This window comes from Sinohyriopsis cumingii, chromosome 16, assembly GCF_028554795.1.
Source record: "Sinohyriopsis cumingii isolate HCF-2022 chromosome 16, ASM2855479v2, whole genome shotgun sequence".
Taxonomy (NCBI): domain Eukaryota; kingdom Metazoa; phylum Mollusca; class Bivalvia; order Unionida; family Unionidae; genus Sinohyriopsis; species Sinohyriopsis cumingii.
This window is the reverse complement of record NC_142976.1, coordinates 33374754-33391033: the sequence shown is the minus strand read 5'-3', so window position 1 is coordinate 33391033 and position 16280 is coordinate 33374754. Positions and strand designations below refer to the sequence as shown.

General features: G+C 34.1%; 2 protein-coding genes across 3 annotated transcripts in view; one reads left to right on the top strand and one right to left on the bottom strand.

The window, feature by feature from the left end:
- LOC149780181 (zinc finger CCCH-type with G patch domain-containing protein-like) overlaps positions 1-16280 on the bottom strand; it is a 100434-nt gene that overhangs the window by 22867 nt on the left and 61287 nt on the right. The gene's annotated exons all lie outside the window — the stretch shown is intronic.
- Positions 4992-16076, top strand: LOC149780182 (uncharacterized). Its single transcript, XM_089936926.1, has 2 exons — positions 4992-5123; positions 7720-16076. The coding sequence occupies exon 2, from the start codon at positions 7932-7934 to the stop codon at positions 10272-10274; it is 2343 nt and encodes a 780-aa protein (XP_089793052.1). The 5' UTR covers positions 4992-5123; positions 7720-7931; the 3' UTR covers positions 10275-16076.

Here is a 16280-nt window from a genome sequence, read left to right as displayed (position 1 = left end):
AGTATAAATCCAAATCTAATGTTACATAAATCACAATGGCTTGTACCTCCTATTACCTCTGTATGACATAACTACATGTGACAATGTTATCAAAAATGCAGTTAAAACCAAAAATGCCCTAAGTTAGAGAGATACTAGGATCTATGATATCATTTATCCTTTCAAGCAAATACCATATTTTACACGATACTATCACTATGCTCTTAATCAAGTTTGGCTTGGGTTCAATTTGATGCCAACATACAAAACACGCTCTGATGATAACATAAACAATGTCCTCATCACGCACAAACTAAAGAATTTGCTCCTTTCTTTATACTGGGTGCTCTCAGATGTGGAGGTACACTGTGTCTTCCAAGATGTCAGTGCTGAATCAAGCATATACAAGATTTGCTTGTAAGACTGATTTAATGCATTAATTTATGTGATCAAGAGATGTTTGATAAGTTCTAAAAAATGGGCAGGTTTAGCAGCCTCTTCCCTCCCTAGGCATTCTGGAATCAAGAAACGCATTATAAGAATGGGAAATTGTCTGCATGATTTTACCTGCTTGAAGCAGGGGTGCACTTATTAATGTATGTGTAGATATTACACTGAATGTGGCATTATAGACCCTGATCTGTTAGCATAAAATGTAAAGCATAATTGAGATAGTATACTGAATGTGGCATTATAGACCTTTATCTAGTAGCATAAACTGTAAAGCATAATTGAGATATTACACTGAATGTGGCATTATAGACCCTGATCTGTTAGCATAAAATGTAAAGCATAATTGAGATATTACACTGAATGTGGCATTATTGACCCTGATCTGTTAGCATAAAATGTAAAGCATAATTGAGATAGTATACTGAATGTGGCATTATAGACCTTTATCTAGTAGCATAAAATGTAAAGCATAATTGAGATATTACACTGAATGTGGCATTATAGACCCTGATCTGTTAGCATAAATTGTAAAGCATAATTGAGATATTACACTGAATGTGGCATTATTGACCCTGATCTGTTAGCATAAAATGTAAAGCATAATTGAGATATTACACTGAATGTGGCATTATTGACCCTGATCTGTTAGCATAAAATGTAACGTATAAATGTGATATTACAGTAAATATGGCATTATAGACCCTGATCTGTCAGCATGAAATGTAAAGCATAACTGGGCTATTACACTGAGAATAACGTAGTACAGACACTGATCTGTTAGCATGAAATGAAAAGCATAACTGGGCTATTACACTGAGAATAATGTAGTACAGACACTGATCTGTTAGTATGAAATGTAAAGCATAACTGAGCTATTACACTGAGAATAATGTAGTACAGACACTGATCTGTTAGTATGAAATGTAAAGCATAACTGAGCTATTACACTGAGAATAATGTAGTACAGACACTGATCTGTTAGTATGAAATGTAAAGCATAACTGGGCTATTACACTGAGAATAATGTAGTACAGACACTGATCTGTTAGTATGAAATGTAAAGCATAACTGGGCTATTACACTGAGAATAAGATAGTATAGACCCTGATCTGTTAGCATGAAATGTGAAGCATAACTGAGCTATTACACTGAGAATAATGTAGTACAGACACTGATCTGTTAGCATGAAATGTGAAGCATAACTGAGCTATTACACTGAGAATAATGTAGTACAGACACTGATCTGTTAGCATGAAATGTAAAGCATAACTGGGCTATTACACTGAGAATAACGTAGTACAGACACTGATCTGTTAGCATGAAATGTAAAGCATAACTGGGCTATTACACTGAGAATAATGTAGTACAGACACTGATCTGTTAGTATGAAATGTAAAGCATAACTGGGCTATTACACTGAGAATAATGTAGTATAGACACTGATCTGTTAGCATGAAATGTAAAGCATAACTGGGCTATTACACTGAGAACAACGTAGTACAGACACTGATCTGTTAGCATGAAATGTAAAGCATAACTGGGCTATTACACTGAGAATAAAGTAGTACAGACAATGATCTGTTAGCATGAAATGTAAAGCATAACTGGGTTATTACACTGAGAATAATGTAGTACAGACACTGATCTGTTAGTATGAAATGTAAAGCATAACTGGGTTATTACACTGAGAATAATGTAGTACAGACACTGATCTGTTAGTATGAAATGTAAAGCATAACTGGGCTATTACACTGAGAATAACGTAGTACAGACACTGATCTGTTAGCATGAAATGTGAAGCATAATTGAGTCTGTGCTGTTTGCAGTATGATGAGTGTTGCTTGTGTATAGAAATGATAAAGATGACATCCAATTTTAGGTCATGCTGGTTTATTATTTTGTCACCTTATACCTGAAAATATTCTGAATGTATACATATGGTATTTCATGCTGGCGTTAAATGTTCCATGAAAGATTCAAGCATAAGGTAACTGTAAATTCAGATTCAGGCTATATATTGTATGAATAATCAGATTTAAATAAAAGTGAATCATCATGTGCAGGACATATACTAAATGCATACCTTAAACCCTCAATTAACAAAAATTAATCAGAATTATTCTATCCACAGGTTGATTGATAATTTATAGTCTTATATATTAATCTCACTTATTCCCCTCACCTGCATCTATTGATAAATTATGCAAAACAAGAAAAATTTAAGGATTACTACTTTCTACTGTGATAACTTTTTTTTTTACATTCTTGTTTTTTCATTAATAAAATGAACATATCCAATTCATTATTATTTCAAAAATTAATATAACAAGCAAATATAAGTAAAGGTTTATAAATGAAAAAAATATATAAAAAGAACACTGTGAATGTATACCCTGACCCATGGACCTTAATAGGCCTACACTGTATACCCTGCCCATGGACCTTAATAGACCTACACTGTATATCCTGCCCTGGCATGGACTATAACAGACCTACACTGTATACCCTGCCCATGGACCTTAATAGACCTACACTGTATATTCTGCCCAGGCATGGACTATAACAGACCTAGACTGTATACCCTGCCCATGGACCTTAATAGACCTACATTTTATACCCTGCCCAGGCATGGACTTTAACAGACCTACAATGTATACCCTGCCCCATGGACTTGAATAGACCTATACTGTATGCAGTATCTTGTCCCTTGGACCTTAATAGAGCTACACTGTCTGCAGTACCTTGTCCCTTGGACTGTAATAGACCTAGCTGCATACACTGCCCCATGGACTTTAATAGATCTACACTGTATACAGTATATTGTCCCTTGATCCTTAATAGACCTACACTGTATGCAGTATCTTGTCAAGTCATTGTAAAGCCTATTTCACTGAGTCAGATTGATTTTGACCTTTGACCTTTTAACCCCAAATCATTAGGCCTCTTCTCTTTTGCTATTAGTACAAGCAATCCACTACTTTTGGTCACGGTCTGTGGTCTAAAACTAAAGTTATTATGCACAAATCATTTTCATCTTTCAGTTGCAGTAACCTTGCCCTATAACCTTTAGACCTCATAAAACCAAAATACTTCTTTCTTACCCAAAGTGTAAGCCATCCACAAACTGAATGTTTTTTATCAAAACCATTTTCAGTTTGTCAGCCACAGTGATATTGTCCATTGCATTTTTACACTCAAAATCAATATGCTTCTTTCTTATTCCAAGTACAAGCCATCCACAAAAATCAGTCAACGTCTGTGATAGAGATCTAAAGTTGACCTTGAAGTTATTGTGTAGAAACCATGCTTCTTTTTCGGTCATAGCTAACTTTACCTGCCTAAACAAAAGTTCAAGCCATTCACAAAGTTTGTTCCATGTTTGTGAGATTCAGCAACTATTACTGAATGTAAACAATTTTTCTTCTTTCAGCCAGTGACCTTGACCTGTGACCATTTCACCCTCAAATCAATAACCCCAATTACATGTCATCCACAAGTTCTGTAATGGAGTATGGTGTAAAACTAAAGTTACTGTTTAAAAATGAAAAAGGTAACAGATGAATGGATAGAACAATGCAGAAAGAGATGGATGGACAGAAGGACAAACACCATCACAATAATATGAGCCATCTTTAATGGTGTTAAAAAAACTTTAGAGAATATCCCTACCATCTTAAATCTGCATCAATCATTGTTGTTGAATTGTAATAGGCAAGACAATCCAACTGCTTGTATGGGGTAAAGGGTTAATGAAAAGACTAGAATTTTTAAAGCAGGTAACCTTTCAAAAATCAGCTTGTTCACACCTATTTGCTTTGTCCAATAAATCAACCACAACCCCCCTCCACCATCTATGGATGGATGCTTAGTGGGTAGGATACCATATGTTCATTAAAATATACAATTTTGCTACATAGAAATCTGTCTCAAACACACACACTTTAGATACCTATTGGTATTTGGTAACAGCCGTATGTAGCCATGAAATTCAAACTGGCCACAGGATGTAGGGATGTGTTATTCCATATGGATTTATGAGACTTCAAATAAAGAAATTATTCTGTACTTTTCACCAAATGACCCATCAACATATGGTAGATCATGAGACTTGTATACTGATATGTTGCAGACAGATCTCTCTGCAAACAATTCCTTGATTTTATAAATAGGTGAGATCAGACCCAAAATGTCCATCAATATCAACAAAGATTTGGAAGGCTGATTTATCATATAACTGTTTGCTCTGCCATCCAACCCAAAAGTCAAGATTTGGAACTCAATAAACATTTTATTTTCTGTTTAGACTTGCTTGCAGATCTTACGAATGTCAGCAACATTTTTCATTTGTCCGCAAATCCCCAGAAAAAAAACATACAAATTATTAATAATTATCTCAGGTAGTATAACACAATGCAATAACAGGCAATTGGTTTAATTTGTGTAGTAACACAAATCATGGAGCTATCACTGCGAAAAGAAAACCTAACCTTTAGCAAGGTCTATAGATGGCCTTGTACAGCAGATGTTTATGGTATCTGATGAGTGTGATATTAACAAAGGGAAATGTACAATATCTCCAAGGCACTATGTATGTGATGGGACAGCTGATTTAATGCATATTTGTACAACACCCCAAACTTATACTTACCTGGATCCTGTGTAGGGACATCATCCCACCTATGACTAAATGGGTAAGCAGGATTCATTGTAGTCTTTTATCTTATTACAATTTTAATAATGATGTAACAATTAGAATGATCTTGGACTTTTGAGGGAATGCAGTTTTTATAACAGAATCTAGACCATATGCATTATGGATTTTATGTTTTACTTTCACTGAATTTTAACAACTTTACCTTTTACATTGTCTTGTTGTCTTTCATATGTTTACTGTTAAATTTGATCTTAATAATGTGCTAATGCAATTCTTTAGTTTTCAATTGTTTGATTTTAACTTTTAGTTTGCACTGCATGATACTGTGCATAGTAGACATTAAACACTAATATATACCTAAATACAAAATGTTTAAGAGAGAGAGTTGTAGTTGTTGTAGGGTTTAATGCCACTTTTCAGCACATGATAGGCTATACATGGCGGCCAGTATTAATGGTAGAGGAAGAACCCGGGAAAACCCATGGAAAGAACCACTGACCCACAAGAAGCCACTGGCAGGCTTTCTCACATACCCACACTGGCTGAATCTGAGACTTGAACCCACACAGACAGAGGTTAGATGATCTGTAATGGACAGCGCTTTAGACCACTTGGCCTCTTGGGACCCCCGACAGAGAGAGAGAGGGAGAGAGAGTGAAAACATACAAGTGTTCCATGTAATAATCAGATAGTCCTGCAAGTCATGTACTGTACACAGATAACAGAGATTTAAGAGCTAAGTTAAAATTCTTGAAACAAATATGAATCAAAATTCTTCAAAATGAAGAAATATATTTATGAATTACATAGGACTTGCACAAAAAAATATATACAAATTCATGTCAAAAGCCAACTCTAGTGTGATTTAGAATTTAATTTCTTCATTGTACAGAGATTTCATAATTTATTAATACACGGAACTATTATACATCTAATGTACAGTAAATTATATGAAAATATGTGAATGTCAAAATTTATTTCATAAAAACAAATTAAACCTTTCAATAATGACTCAAATAAAATGTATCAGATATGACAATGGATATCACAATTATAACTAAGTAGAAGTAAAATATAAAATTATGTATCAGTATTTATGTTTTAATTATTTATCAATATTTATGTTTTAATTGTGTATCAATATTTATGTTTTAATTATGTACACATATTTGTGATTTCATTATGTGTCAATATCTGTATTTTCATTATGTAGCATTATTTATGTAGCTAAGAAATATATATCAATATAAAGCTAAAGAATCAATATAAATTATACTTAATTCCCAGGATAAAATAAAAACAACTTTCAGTGTTACTAGATAAGACTTGGAAACTTTAAACACAGTAAAACCTGTCTTAAAAGACCACTACTTAGCAGTGCTATGCAAGACCACCTGTCTTAAAAGACCACTGCTTAGTAGTGCTATGCAAGACCACTGCTTTGCAGTTTTATGCAAGGCCACCTGTCTTGAAATACCAACTGATTCTGAATGCACAGATTTATTGACTATATATAATAACCCATGAAGAGAGACCACCTGCCTTGAGAGACCATATTGTCTTTGCAAAGCAGTGATATTTTAAGGCAGATCATACTGTACACCATAAATTATATATTTTTAATTATACATTTTGACTCAGAAATTATCTTTTGACTTTAAAATATTGACTAATGACAACAAATACTTGCCCCCAAAACTGGGCCCAACTGTATATATCATAGACCATGATATGCCAACAAATACTGTGCTAGCATATCAGAATCAAAGTTTTCTACCCTCCTTACTCCTAACAAACTGCAGAGACACTGAAATGTCCATGCCTTATGCATCAGCAGATCAGGGTCTGTGCAGTTTTTCAGCCAGATCAGAGTTAACATTATTATACGCTGTATATGGTAATAATATTACATACTGTAAAGCACTTTTTAAGGGTAAAAGGTATATTAATATGAACTGTATATGTAATGTGTGTCATATATCGATATGTGACAGAGACTCAATATTCAACAAGGAAAATGAATCATCTGCTAATAATAACTTGTTTACAAAATAAAAAATAATTAAATTTCAAAGATCAAAATTCAGAAAGTGAAATGAAGAAAACCCAGCACATGAATTAATTTCCTTTTCTTAATAACAACAATCAATACATAATTTCCCACTAATCCCATTTCATCAGATTTTGTAAACAATATTTTGACAGTTGCCACATATATATAAACTCTTACATATTGAATCCATCTGCAAACTGCACAGGCCCAGATCTGCCAATGCATAATGTACTAGCAGATCTGGATCTATGCAGTATATTAGGAGTTATCAGTATAAGAAATAACATAGATCCTGACATGCTGGCACATCAAGTCATGGTAAATTAGAGTCTAAAGTTGGATTTGACTTATAAGCAAGTATATATGGTAACTCAAAGCTAGAAATATGCATTAGAAATGTTTTGCTGATACTGAATTGTCCATTGCCTCTAATTTCATTTTAACTTAATAAATTGGCAAACGTTAACCAGATACGAAATGACACACAACTAATTACCAATGCTAATTACTCTGAATTAAATATTGATCAAGAAATAAATCAATAACCATATTAACTCTAAACATCAATTCTCAATTTCAGGTTGCAATAAAATCAATGGCTTATGAAAAGGGTTTATCTTGGCAATTTCAATTTTGGCATCAACTGATTCAGAAGCAGCTTGGTGATGCTAGACAATTTCAAAACCACTGGCTGTACAAGACTTAATTCCAGACTAATTCCAGACTCAAATTATGGCTGTATAAAATATGCAAGTGTGCTGACTAAATGTCAACTTAAATATCAAGCCTATTATGCTCTGGAAGCATAACATAAGTGAACAGCACAAGAAATCAATTTTAGAATTGGTGTCAGTCCTCAAATATGATATAAATGCAGAGATAGTATCTGAAATTACATTTATGCAAGATGTTGCTTTGATATCATTTGGATCAAGAACCTTAAATAAGATTGAGTTTCATGCGTGTGTAAATTTATTCATCCTTTTGATTCCAACAATGGCTAAATCACTGATTCAAGTCGGCAGGTTGCAGATGGATACAATAAGCTGCAGGCTGTGCAACAAGATTTATGAGAATCCTCAGATTTTGAATTGTCTTCATAGTTTCTGTGCAACATGCTTACAACTGCAAATTTCCCAAGGTAACTACACTGAAAATAAGCTCTTTTGTCCCCTGTGTAAAGAATGTACATATCTAAAGGACGGAGTGGAAAATCTACCACACAATACAATGCTTGCAAGGTTCATTGTCCAAGCACAGCATGAGGAATTGCTGCTGGTGTGTGACAGGGTGATTTCTGAAGATATGCATGATCTTGAAAAAGAGAGGTCACAATCTGAGGAAGGTGTAGAAGATTCACGTTGCCATGAAATCAAGCAACAATCAGGAAATGATTTAGACCAATCAAAATGCAATGAAAATAAGTCTGAAAAAGAAAGCTCACTATCTGACCAAGGTGTGGAGGGCTCACATAGCCTTGAGACAAAGCACCAGTCTGAAAATGATTTAGACCAATCAAAATGTGCTGAAAATAAGTCTGAAAAAGAAAGCTCACAATCTGACCATGGTGTGGAGGGCTCACATAGCCTTGAAACAAAGCACCAGCCTGGAAATGATTTAGACCAATCAAAATGTGCTGAAAACCAGTCTGAAAAAGAGAGCTCACAATCTAAGCAAGGTGTGGAGGGCTCATGTAGCCTTGAGACAAAGCACCAGTCTGGAAATGATTTAGACCAATCAAAATGCGATGTAAACCAGTCTGAGAATAATTTGGACCAATCAAAAAGTGTTGAAAACCAGTCTTGGGTTACAAGCGACAGCAACTCTTGCCTTGATGGAGATTTCCAAAGCAATTCATTTTTGAGTGACTCATTAGAAATTCATGCTTCTGAAGAAAGAAGCAACACAAGATCAGTCTTTACGTTGAATGCATTTCCACTGGTGTCTCTTGTTGAAAATACAGAAGATGATGTTATCAGAAATCAAGAAAGGAAAAAGGCATTAGAGGCAATGAAATTGCGTGAAAATGTGAAAACTCTAGTTACAAACCTTCAAGAAAATGCTCTTGGAGTGGTGTATGCCCTGGAATCTATAAATTTATCTTATCATGAATGGCTAGACAACCGGGAAAATGTAAAAAAAGCTATCAAAGAAAGATCAATGCATCTTCAAAAACTGATAAAATGCCAAGAGAGGAAACTATTATCAATTGTGGAGGATAATACTATTGAAAACAATATGAAACAAGAGATGACAAACTCCAAGGACCAATTACAAGGTGTCCTGAGAGGAACTCTCAATGCAACAGAGTTCTTAAAGCTTCTGATTGAATTTGGAAATGTGACTGATTTTTTAACACTTCAAGATATTATTAAAGCGCGTGCAAGTCATCTATCAAATCCAAATATACAACTGAGAAGGCAAAACTTCACATTCAAACCTCCATTGACAGACTCGGATAATTTCATTGAGGAAGCTTTTGGGCAGCTGAAAGAAGAAAGCTCAGTACAAAATATCGAATTAAATACAAAGCAGTCCACAAACTGTGAGGATACAACTATCAGTGGCAGTGCTGCTGCTGCTGGTTATGATAATAAACTTTTTCCCCTCCCACTGTCAAATCAACTTCAGGCCCAATATTCCGATGAAAGCTATGGCTACAGTCATTATGGTCTGCAATATATAACAGTTGACGAAGGAGCTACTTCAGTAGGTGAGGATGATCACAGCACCAAAAGCTACCCAGACAAAAGCAGTGATGTTATATCAGAGCATAAATCCAAAATAACAACACCTGGATGCAGAAGAAGAATGTCTTTCAATGACATATCTTCAAGAGTTCAAAATATTGCTTCCAAAAAACTACAAACAAGACGTATCTCAGTTCCAGCCAATAATAGCGGCATCACATCCAATATTTCACAAAGACGACTCTGTGCACTTTCTCTCTTAATGAGATCAAAGAGCCAAGAGGAGGGAACTCTGTCAGAACTTGAAACCAGTGCTAACATAGCACAACTGGAATGGATCAGGGAAAATATCAGGAAGAAAACATTAAGTAGGCAAAGTTCCCAACCAGAATCAGTGTCCTGCCACACTGACTCTGCTGTCGTAAAATTTCAAGGTCAATTTTGAGTACATAAACGAACTCAAATTTACAAGATTATATATTTTGAAATATTGACCAAAAATAATAAATCAACCTTGTCTTGACAATTTTTTTCAATAAGGTTTTCAGTTTCTGATAAGTAGTTTTGAAAGTTTTCTATAATTGGTTACAGTGGCCATTTTGAGCCAGCTTAAAAGGCCTTCATGCTTTATGTCAAATTCAGTTAAAGCCTGTTCAGTTGTTTGTGAAAACTAGTCTAAAGGTTTTTCAACTTTTGGAAACAATGGCCAAATTTGATGGCAGATTCGCATCTTTCATATAACACTGAAAGGACATTGTGCTTGTTTTTTGTCAAATTTGACGAAATTCTAAAAAGCACGATTTTGTGAAGTTCTTAAAGGTTTTTTTTAAGAGATAGCTGCCTTGTTTAATGCTGCCTCACTATCATCTGCAAAAACATGAAAAACATTTATGTTTGGGATGTTTTCAGTCAATTTGTTCAAATTTGTTGAGCAATATTTGAGAAGTAGTTACTTAATAGATTTTCTATTTTAAACATTGGCATTATTCATACCAACTGAAAGACCTTCATGCCAGAATGCTCTCTGTCAAAGTTGTCAAATTTTGTACAGCTGTCTTTGAGAAGAAATCATTTTAAGCTTTTATATTTTTGTAATATGTATATATACCTGAAAGATCTTCATCTATGAAAACTTTCCATCAAATTTTGTCAGATCCAATTAAGCAAAAAAGACATTCAAAGGTTTCTCTATTTCTAGTACAAGTGCCTACACATGTATATTTGAAGACCAATGTGCATCATTCCAATAAATATGAAAGACCTTCATGTGAGTATGCTTCTTGACAAGTCTGGTCAGGAATCATTTAAATGTCTTTGTGTCAGTATGCTTCGTGGCAAGTCTGGTCAGGAATCATTCAAAGGTCTTTGTGTGAGTATGCTTCTTGACAAGTCTGGTCAGGAATTATTTAAAGGCCTTCATGTGATTATGCTTCTTGACAAGTCTGGTCAGAAATCATTTAAAGGTCTTTGTGTCAGTATGCTTCTTGACAAGTCTGGTCAGGAATCATTTAAAGGTCTTTGTGTGAGTATGCTTCTTGACAAGTCTGGTCAGGAATCATTTAAAGGTCTTTGTGTCAGTATGCTTCTTGACATGTCTGGTCAGGAATCATTTAAAGGTCTTTGTGTGAGAATGCTTCTTGACAAGTCTGGTCAGGAATCATTTAAAGGTCTTTGTGTCAGTATGCTTCTTGACAAGTCTGGTCAGGAATCATTTAAAGGTCTTTGTGTGAGAATGCTTCTTGGCAAGTCTGGTCAGAAATCATTTAAAGGTCTTTGTGTGAGTATGCTTTTTTGACAAGTCTGGTCAGGAATCATTTAAAGGACTTCGTGTGAGTATGCTTCCTGACAAGTCTGGTCAGGAATCATTTAAAGGCCTTCGTGTGAGTATGCTTCCTGACAAGTCTGGTCAGGAATCATTTAAAGTCCTTCTTGTGAGTATGCTTCCTGACAAGTCTGGTCAGAAATCATTTAAAGGTCTTTGTGTGAGTATGATTCCTGACCAGTCTGGTCAGGAATCATTTAAAGGCCTTCGTGTGAGTATGATTCCTGACAAGTCTGGTCAGAAATCATTTAAAGGTCTTTGTGCGAGAATGCTTCTTGACAAGTCTGGTCAGGAATCATTTAAAGGTCTTTGTGTGAACATGCTTCCTGACAAGTCTGGTCAGGAATCATTTAAAGGCCTTCGTGTGATTATGCTTCTTAACAAGTCTGGTCAGGAATCATTTAAAGGTCTTTGTGTGAGTATGCTTCCTGACAAGTCTGATCTAGAATCATTTAAAGGTCTTCTGATCATGTATGGGCATTACTGGTACAAATCTAAAAGCTCTTTATGTACATTACAACAAACAACACAGATCCTGATTTGCTGGTGCATTATCGAATGGCAGATCAGGGTCTGTGTTGTTTGCAGATGAACTTGACTTATAAGTGAGTACATATGGCAAGTGATTAAACTTTTACATTTCATATGTCCATACATACTGTACTAATAATTATAAATATACATTTTAATCACATGTATTTTATGTAATTATAGCTGCATTGTGCATTTAATCTCTGCATAATAAGCACATGGCTTCAAATGTCACATACACAGACTGTGTTCCCATCATATGTACAGTAACCACACAGCTTCAAATATCATAAACAGACTGTCCCCATCATATGTACAAACTAGAAGAGTTAGCTCCCTTTCTGTGTTGAGCTCTTTTCACTGTGGAGGTTCATTCTCTCTCTCAGTTTTGTTGTGCCCAACAAAGCAAATTTAAGATCCATTTTGGAAACAGTTAATCTGCAAAGTTTATTAGTAATGAGAGAAAATCCTAAGGAGTGCTACAATCAAGAGATGTACATTTAAAAATGATTTTCGACCAAAAGGTGTGTGCATTTAATAAGTAAGGTGCTGATATTGCATTAAATATAGAACATTATTTATTGAATATTAGCTTGTAAAAACTCTATATAAAATTAGTTCTGATTAAATATATTTGTCTTTACCATTAGTACCTTATTATGGCTTCTTCATTTGTCATGTTTATGTTCACAAATAAAATTCATCTATAGGATTTAAAGGTTACATCATCAAAGTCCATAGTGCAAATATCAAAGTCCGAAGTCCAAATATCAAAGTCCATAGCCCAAATATCAAAGTCCAAAGTCTAAATATCAAAGCCCAATGCCCTAATATCAAAGTCCAAAGTAATGTACCATATGTTCCTACTTTTAACAGGAGTCCAAATGCAAGCTGCACAGACCTAGATCTGCCATCACATAATGCACCAGCAGATCTGGGTCTGTGCACTTTGTTAGAAGTAATCAGCAGAATAAACAACATAGACCATGATCTGCCAGCACATTTTGCATGCAATGGCAGATTACTGTCTATGAGGCTTGCAGCTGGACTCAACTTACACAAAATATACAGTAATAAATCTGTTTGCTTTACATGTTAAATAATGTTTGGATTTAATACTTATATTATCGTACTGCAACTATGGACATAAACAAAGTGTTCTAAATAGAATTAAATGATCCATTCTCAACATTTTTGCCTTCACCAGTCACGGTGGAGCATTTATCCATGTAACAGTTGAACTAGTGTACAATAGTTTATTTTTTATAGTAAACGGTATGAACATGCACAACAAAAATAGACTATGCAGTTTGTCTCATTTCAGACTTTGGATACATTATATTCTGAAAATCTAAGTATGTGCTTTATGCTGTGATGTCACAGTATGACTTTTACTGGTTTGACTAAACAAGCATTTTATATGTGATGTCACAGTATGACTTGTACTGGTTTGACTAAACAAGCATTTTATATGTGATGTCACAGTATGACTTGTACTGGTTTGACTAAACAAGCATTTTATATGTGACATTATATTATATATATTATATATGATTTGCGCTGATGTAACAACAAGCATTTTATTTGTGATGTCATATTATATATGATTTGCACTGGTGTAACTGAAAAAGCATTTTATTGAAATTCCACGCTTAAATTGATTCATTTCTTTGCAATTTATTGGAGAAATCAATTTATATTTGTTATGTGATCAACAGAACATTTTGCAATTTATAAAACTGATTTAATTATTTCAATCTTTTGGTCAAAGTTATTCCACCTGTTTCATAAATTTTATCTGATATTAGTGCTCATGCAATATCTTCTTTCTGTCAACTTTATATTTAACAGCAGGGATTTCAATGAAATCATGACTGTCTAAAAGATGAAGGGCCTGGCTGGGATTTCCAACATGTAACCTTGTTTTTTAATGTTTTTATACACAATATTCTGTTCGCTAAGTCAAAGTACCGGTAGTATTCAATAATTTGAAATAAGATATACTGACTAGAAATGACCTATCTTGATACCATTAGGCATACAAATGTATATAGGTTTTCCATTCTGAGAGATAATTACTACGATATTAACTTTACACTGGTATATCATCTATATATATCTCATTTTAATGCTATGTTGTTTTGAAGCAGTGTCACAAATTCCCAGTTCTTAAGAGAAAGCACCTCTCACTGATGTCATGACTTCAGTATCTAGTTACACTGGTCAGCACTGTTCCAGAAGGACAGAATTTTAAATTAAAAAATCCAATCCAAAAATACATTGCATAAAAGGATCTGTTTAACACAAGTTCTTAATTCCTCAATTAAAAAAACCTTACTAACTACACTGAAGAGGTCAATCAGCTTCCTGCCATAACAGACATCCAGTCAGCTACTAAACATGTGACAGCTGCGATCATAACTCGTAAGAGACAACAGCAGCTGCATCAGAAACACTGTTTAGAATGCTGTACCTTGTCATAAAGCTTCATGTAGAGTTGTTGTTACTGATGTTCAGAGTTGTTGTTACTGATGTTCAGAGTTATTGTTACTGATGTTCAGAGTTATTGTTACTGATATTTAGCAAGTATATAGAGTAAAGTAATTATGGAGGCAATTTGAAATTGCAATGACTTGTAGAATCTGGTGAGGGTCTATGTATACAGGTATATCTGCATAAGTAATAATATAACAGGATTTATCTTTTAATTTTAAAAAATGTGAGACACAGTAAATATGAATGTATTGTATTTTTCATAATTATCATTTACTGATGTATTATAAAGTGACCTTACTGCTCTGTCATACAGATGTATCTTAAAGTGACCTTACTGCTTTGTCATACAGATGTATCTTAAAGTGACCTTAGTGCTTTGTCATACAGATGTATCTGAAAGTGACCTTAGTGCTATGTCATACAGATGTATCTGAAAGTGACCTTAGTACTTTGTCATACAGTTGTATCTGAAAGTGATCTTAGTACTTTGTCATACAGATGTATCTGAAAGTGACCTTAGTGTTTTGTCATACAGATGTATCTTAAAGTGACCTTAGTGCTTTGTCATACACATGTATCTGAAAGTGACCTTACTGCTTTGTCATACAGATAGTATCTTAAAGTGACCTTACTGCTTTGTCATACAGATGTATCTTAAAGTGACCTTAGTGCTTTGTCATACAGATGTATCTTAAAGTGACCTTAGTACTTTGTCATACAGATGTATCTGAAAGTGACCTTAGTACTGTATACAGATGTGTCTGAAAGTGATCTTAGTGTTTTGTCATTCAGATGTATCTGAAGTGACCTCAGTGCTTTCTCATACAGATGCATTTGAAAGTGACCTTAGTGCTTTCTTATACAGATGTATCTGAAAGTGACCTTAGTGCTTTCTCATACAGATGTATTTGAAAGTGACCTTAGTACTTTGTCATACAGATGTATCTGAAAGTGACCTTAGTAATTTGTCATATAGATGTATCTGAAAGTGACCTTAGTGTTTTGTCATTCAGATGTATCTGAAAGTGACCTTAGTGCTTTGTCATACAGATGTATCTGAAAGTGACCTTAGTGCTTAGCATGTTTTTGTTTTTTATTTCATGGTGTTTGTTTTTGTAATCAATATGTTTTTATGTGTTATCTAATATTGTAAAGCACTTAGAGCTTTTAACGATTAGGTACTGTACTAAGTCAATATTATTATTATTATATTATTATTATTATCATTATTATTATTAGTAGTAGTAGTATAATTATTATTATTATTATTATTATTATTATTATTATTATTATTATTATTTATATCACTAATGGCTATTGAGTATATTATCTTTTATACATATAACCTGGTCCATGGATATTTTGAGCCTGCAGCACATAAATTTTGACCTCCTTCAATGCCTGTTTTGTTATTTATTATTTTCATTGGTTACAAGTTTGGATGAGATCATGCCCAAAGTACATGGGAATTTGTGGGTATTGAAAAAGTTATTTTATATGACCATGTTAATACAAATATTCACTGACAGTTTGGAGAGCACAGTTACAAATTCTAAGACAATGTTAGCAAACACAAAAACATCGATAATAACATTTTAAATG

Bases quoted from the DNA above. Each gene is read 5' to 3' on its own strand.
- LOC149780182 (XM_089936926.1), top strand. From the start codon at position 7,932: ATGCTCTGGAAGCATAACATAAGTGAACAGCACAAGAAATCAATTTTA.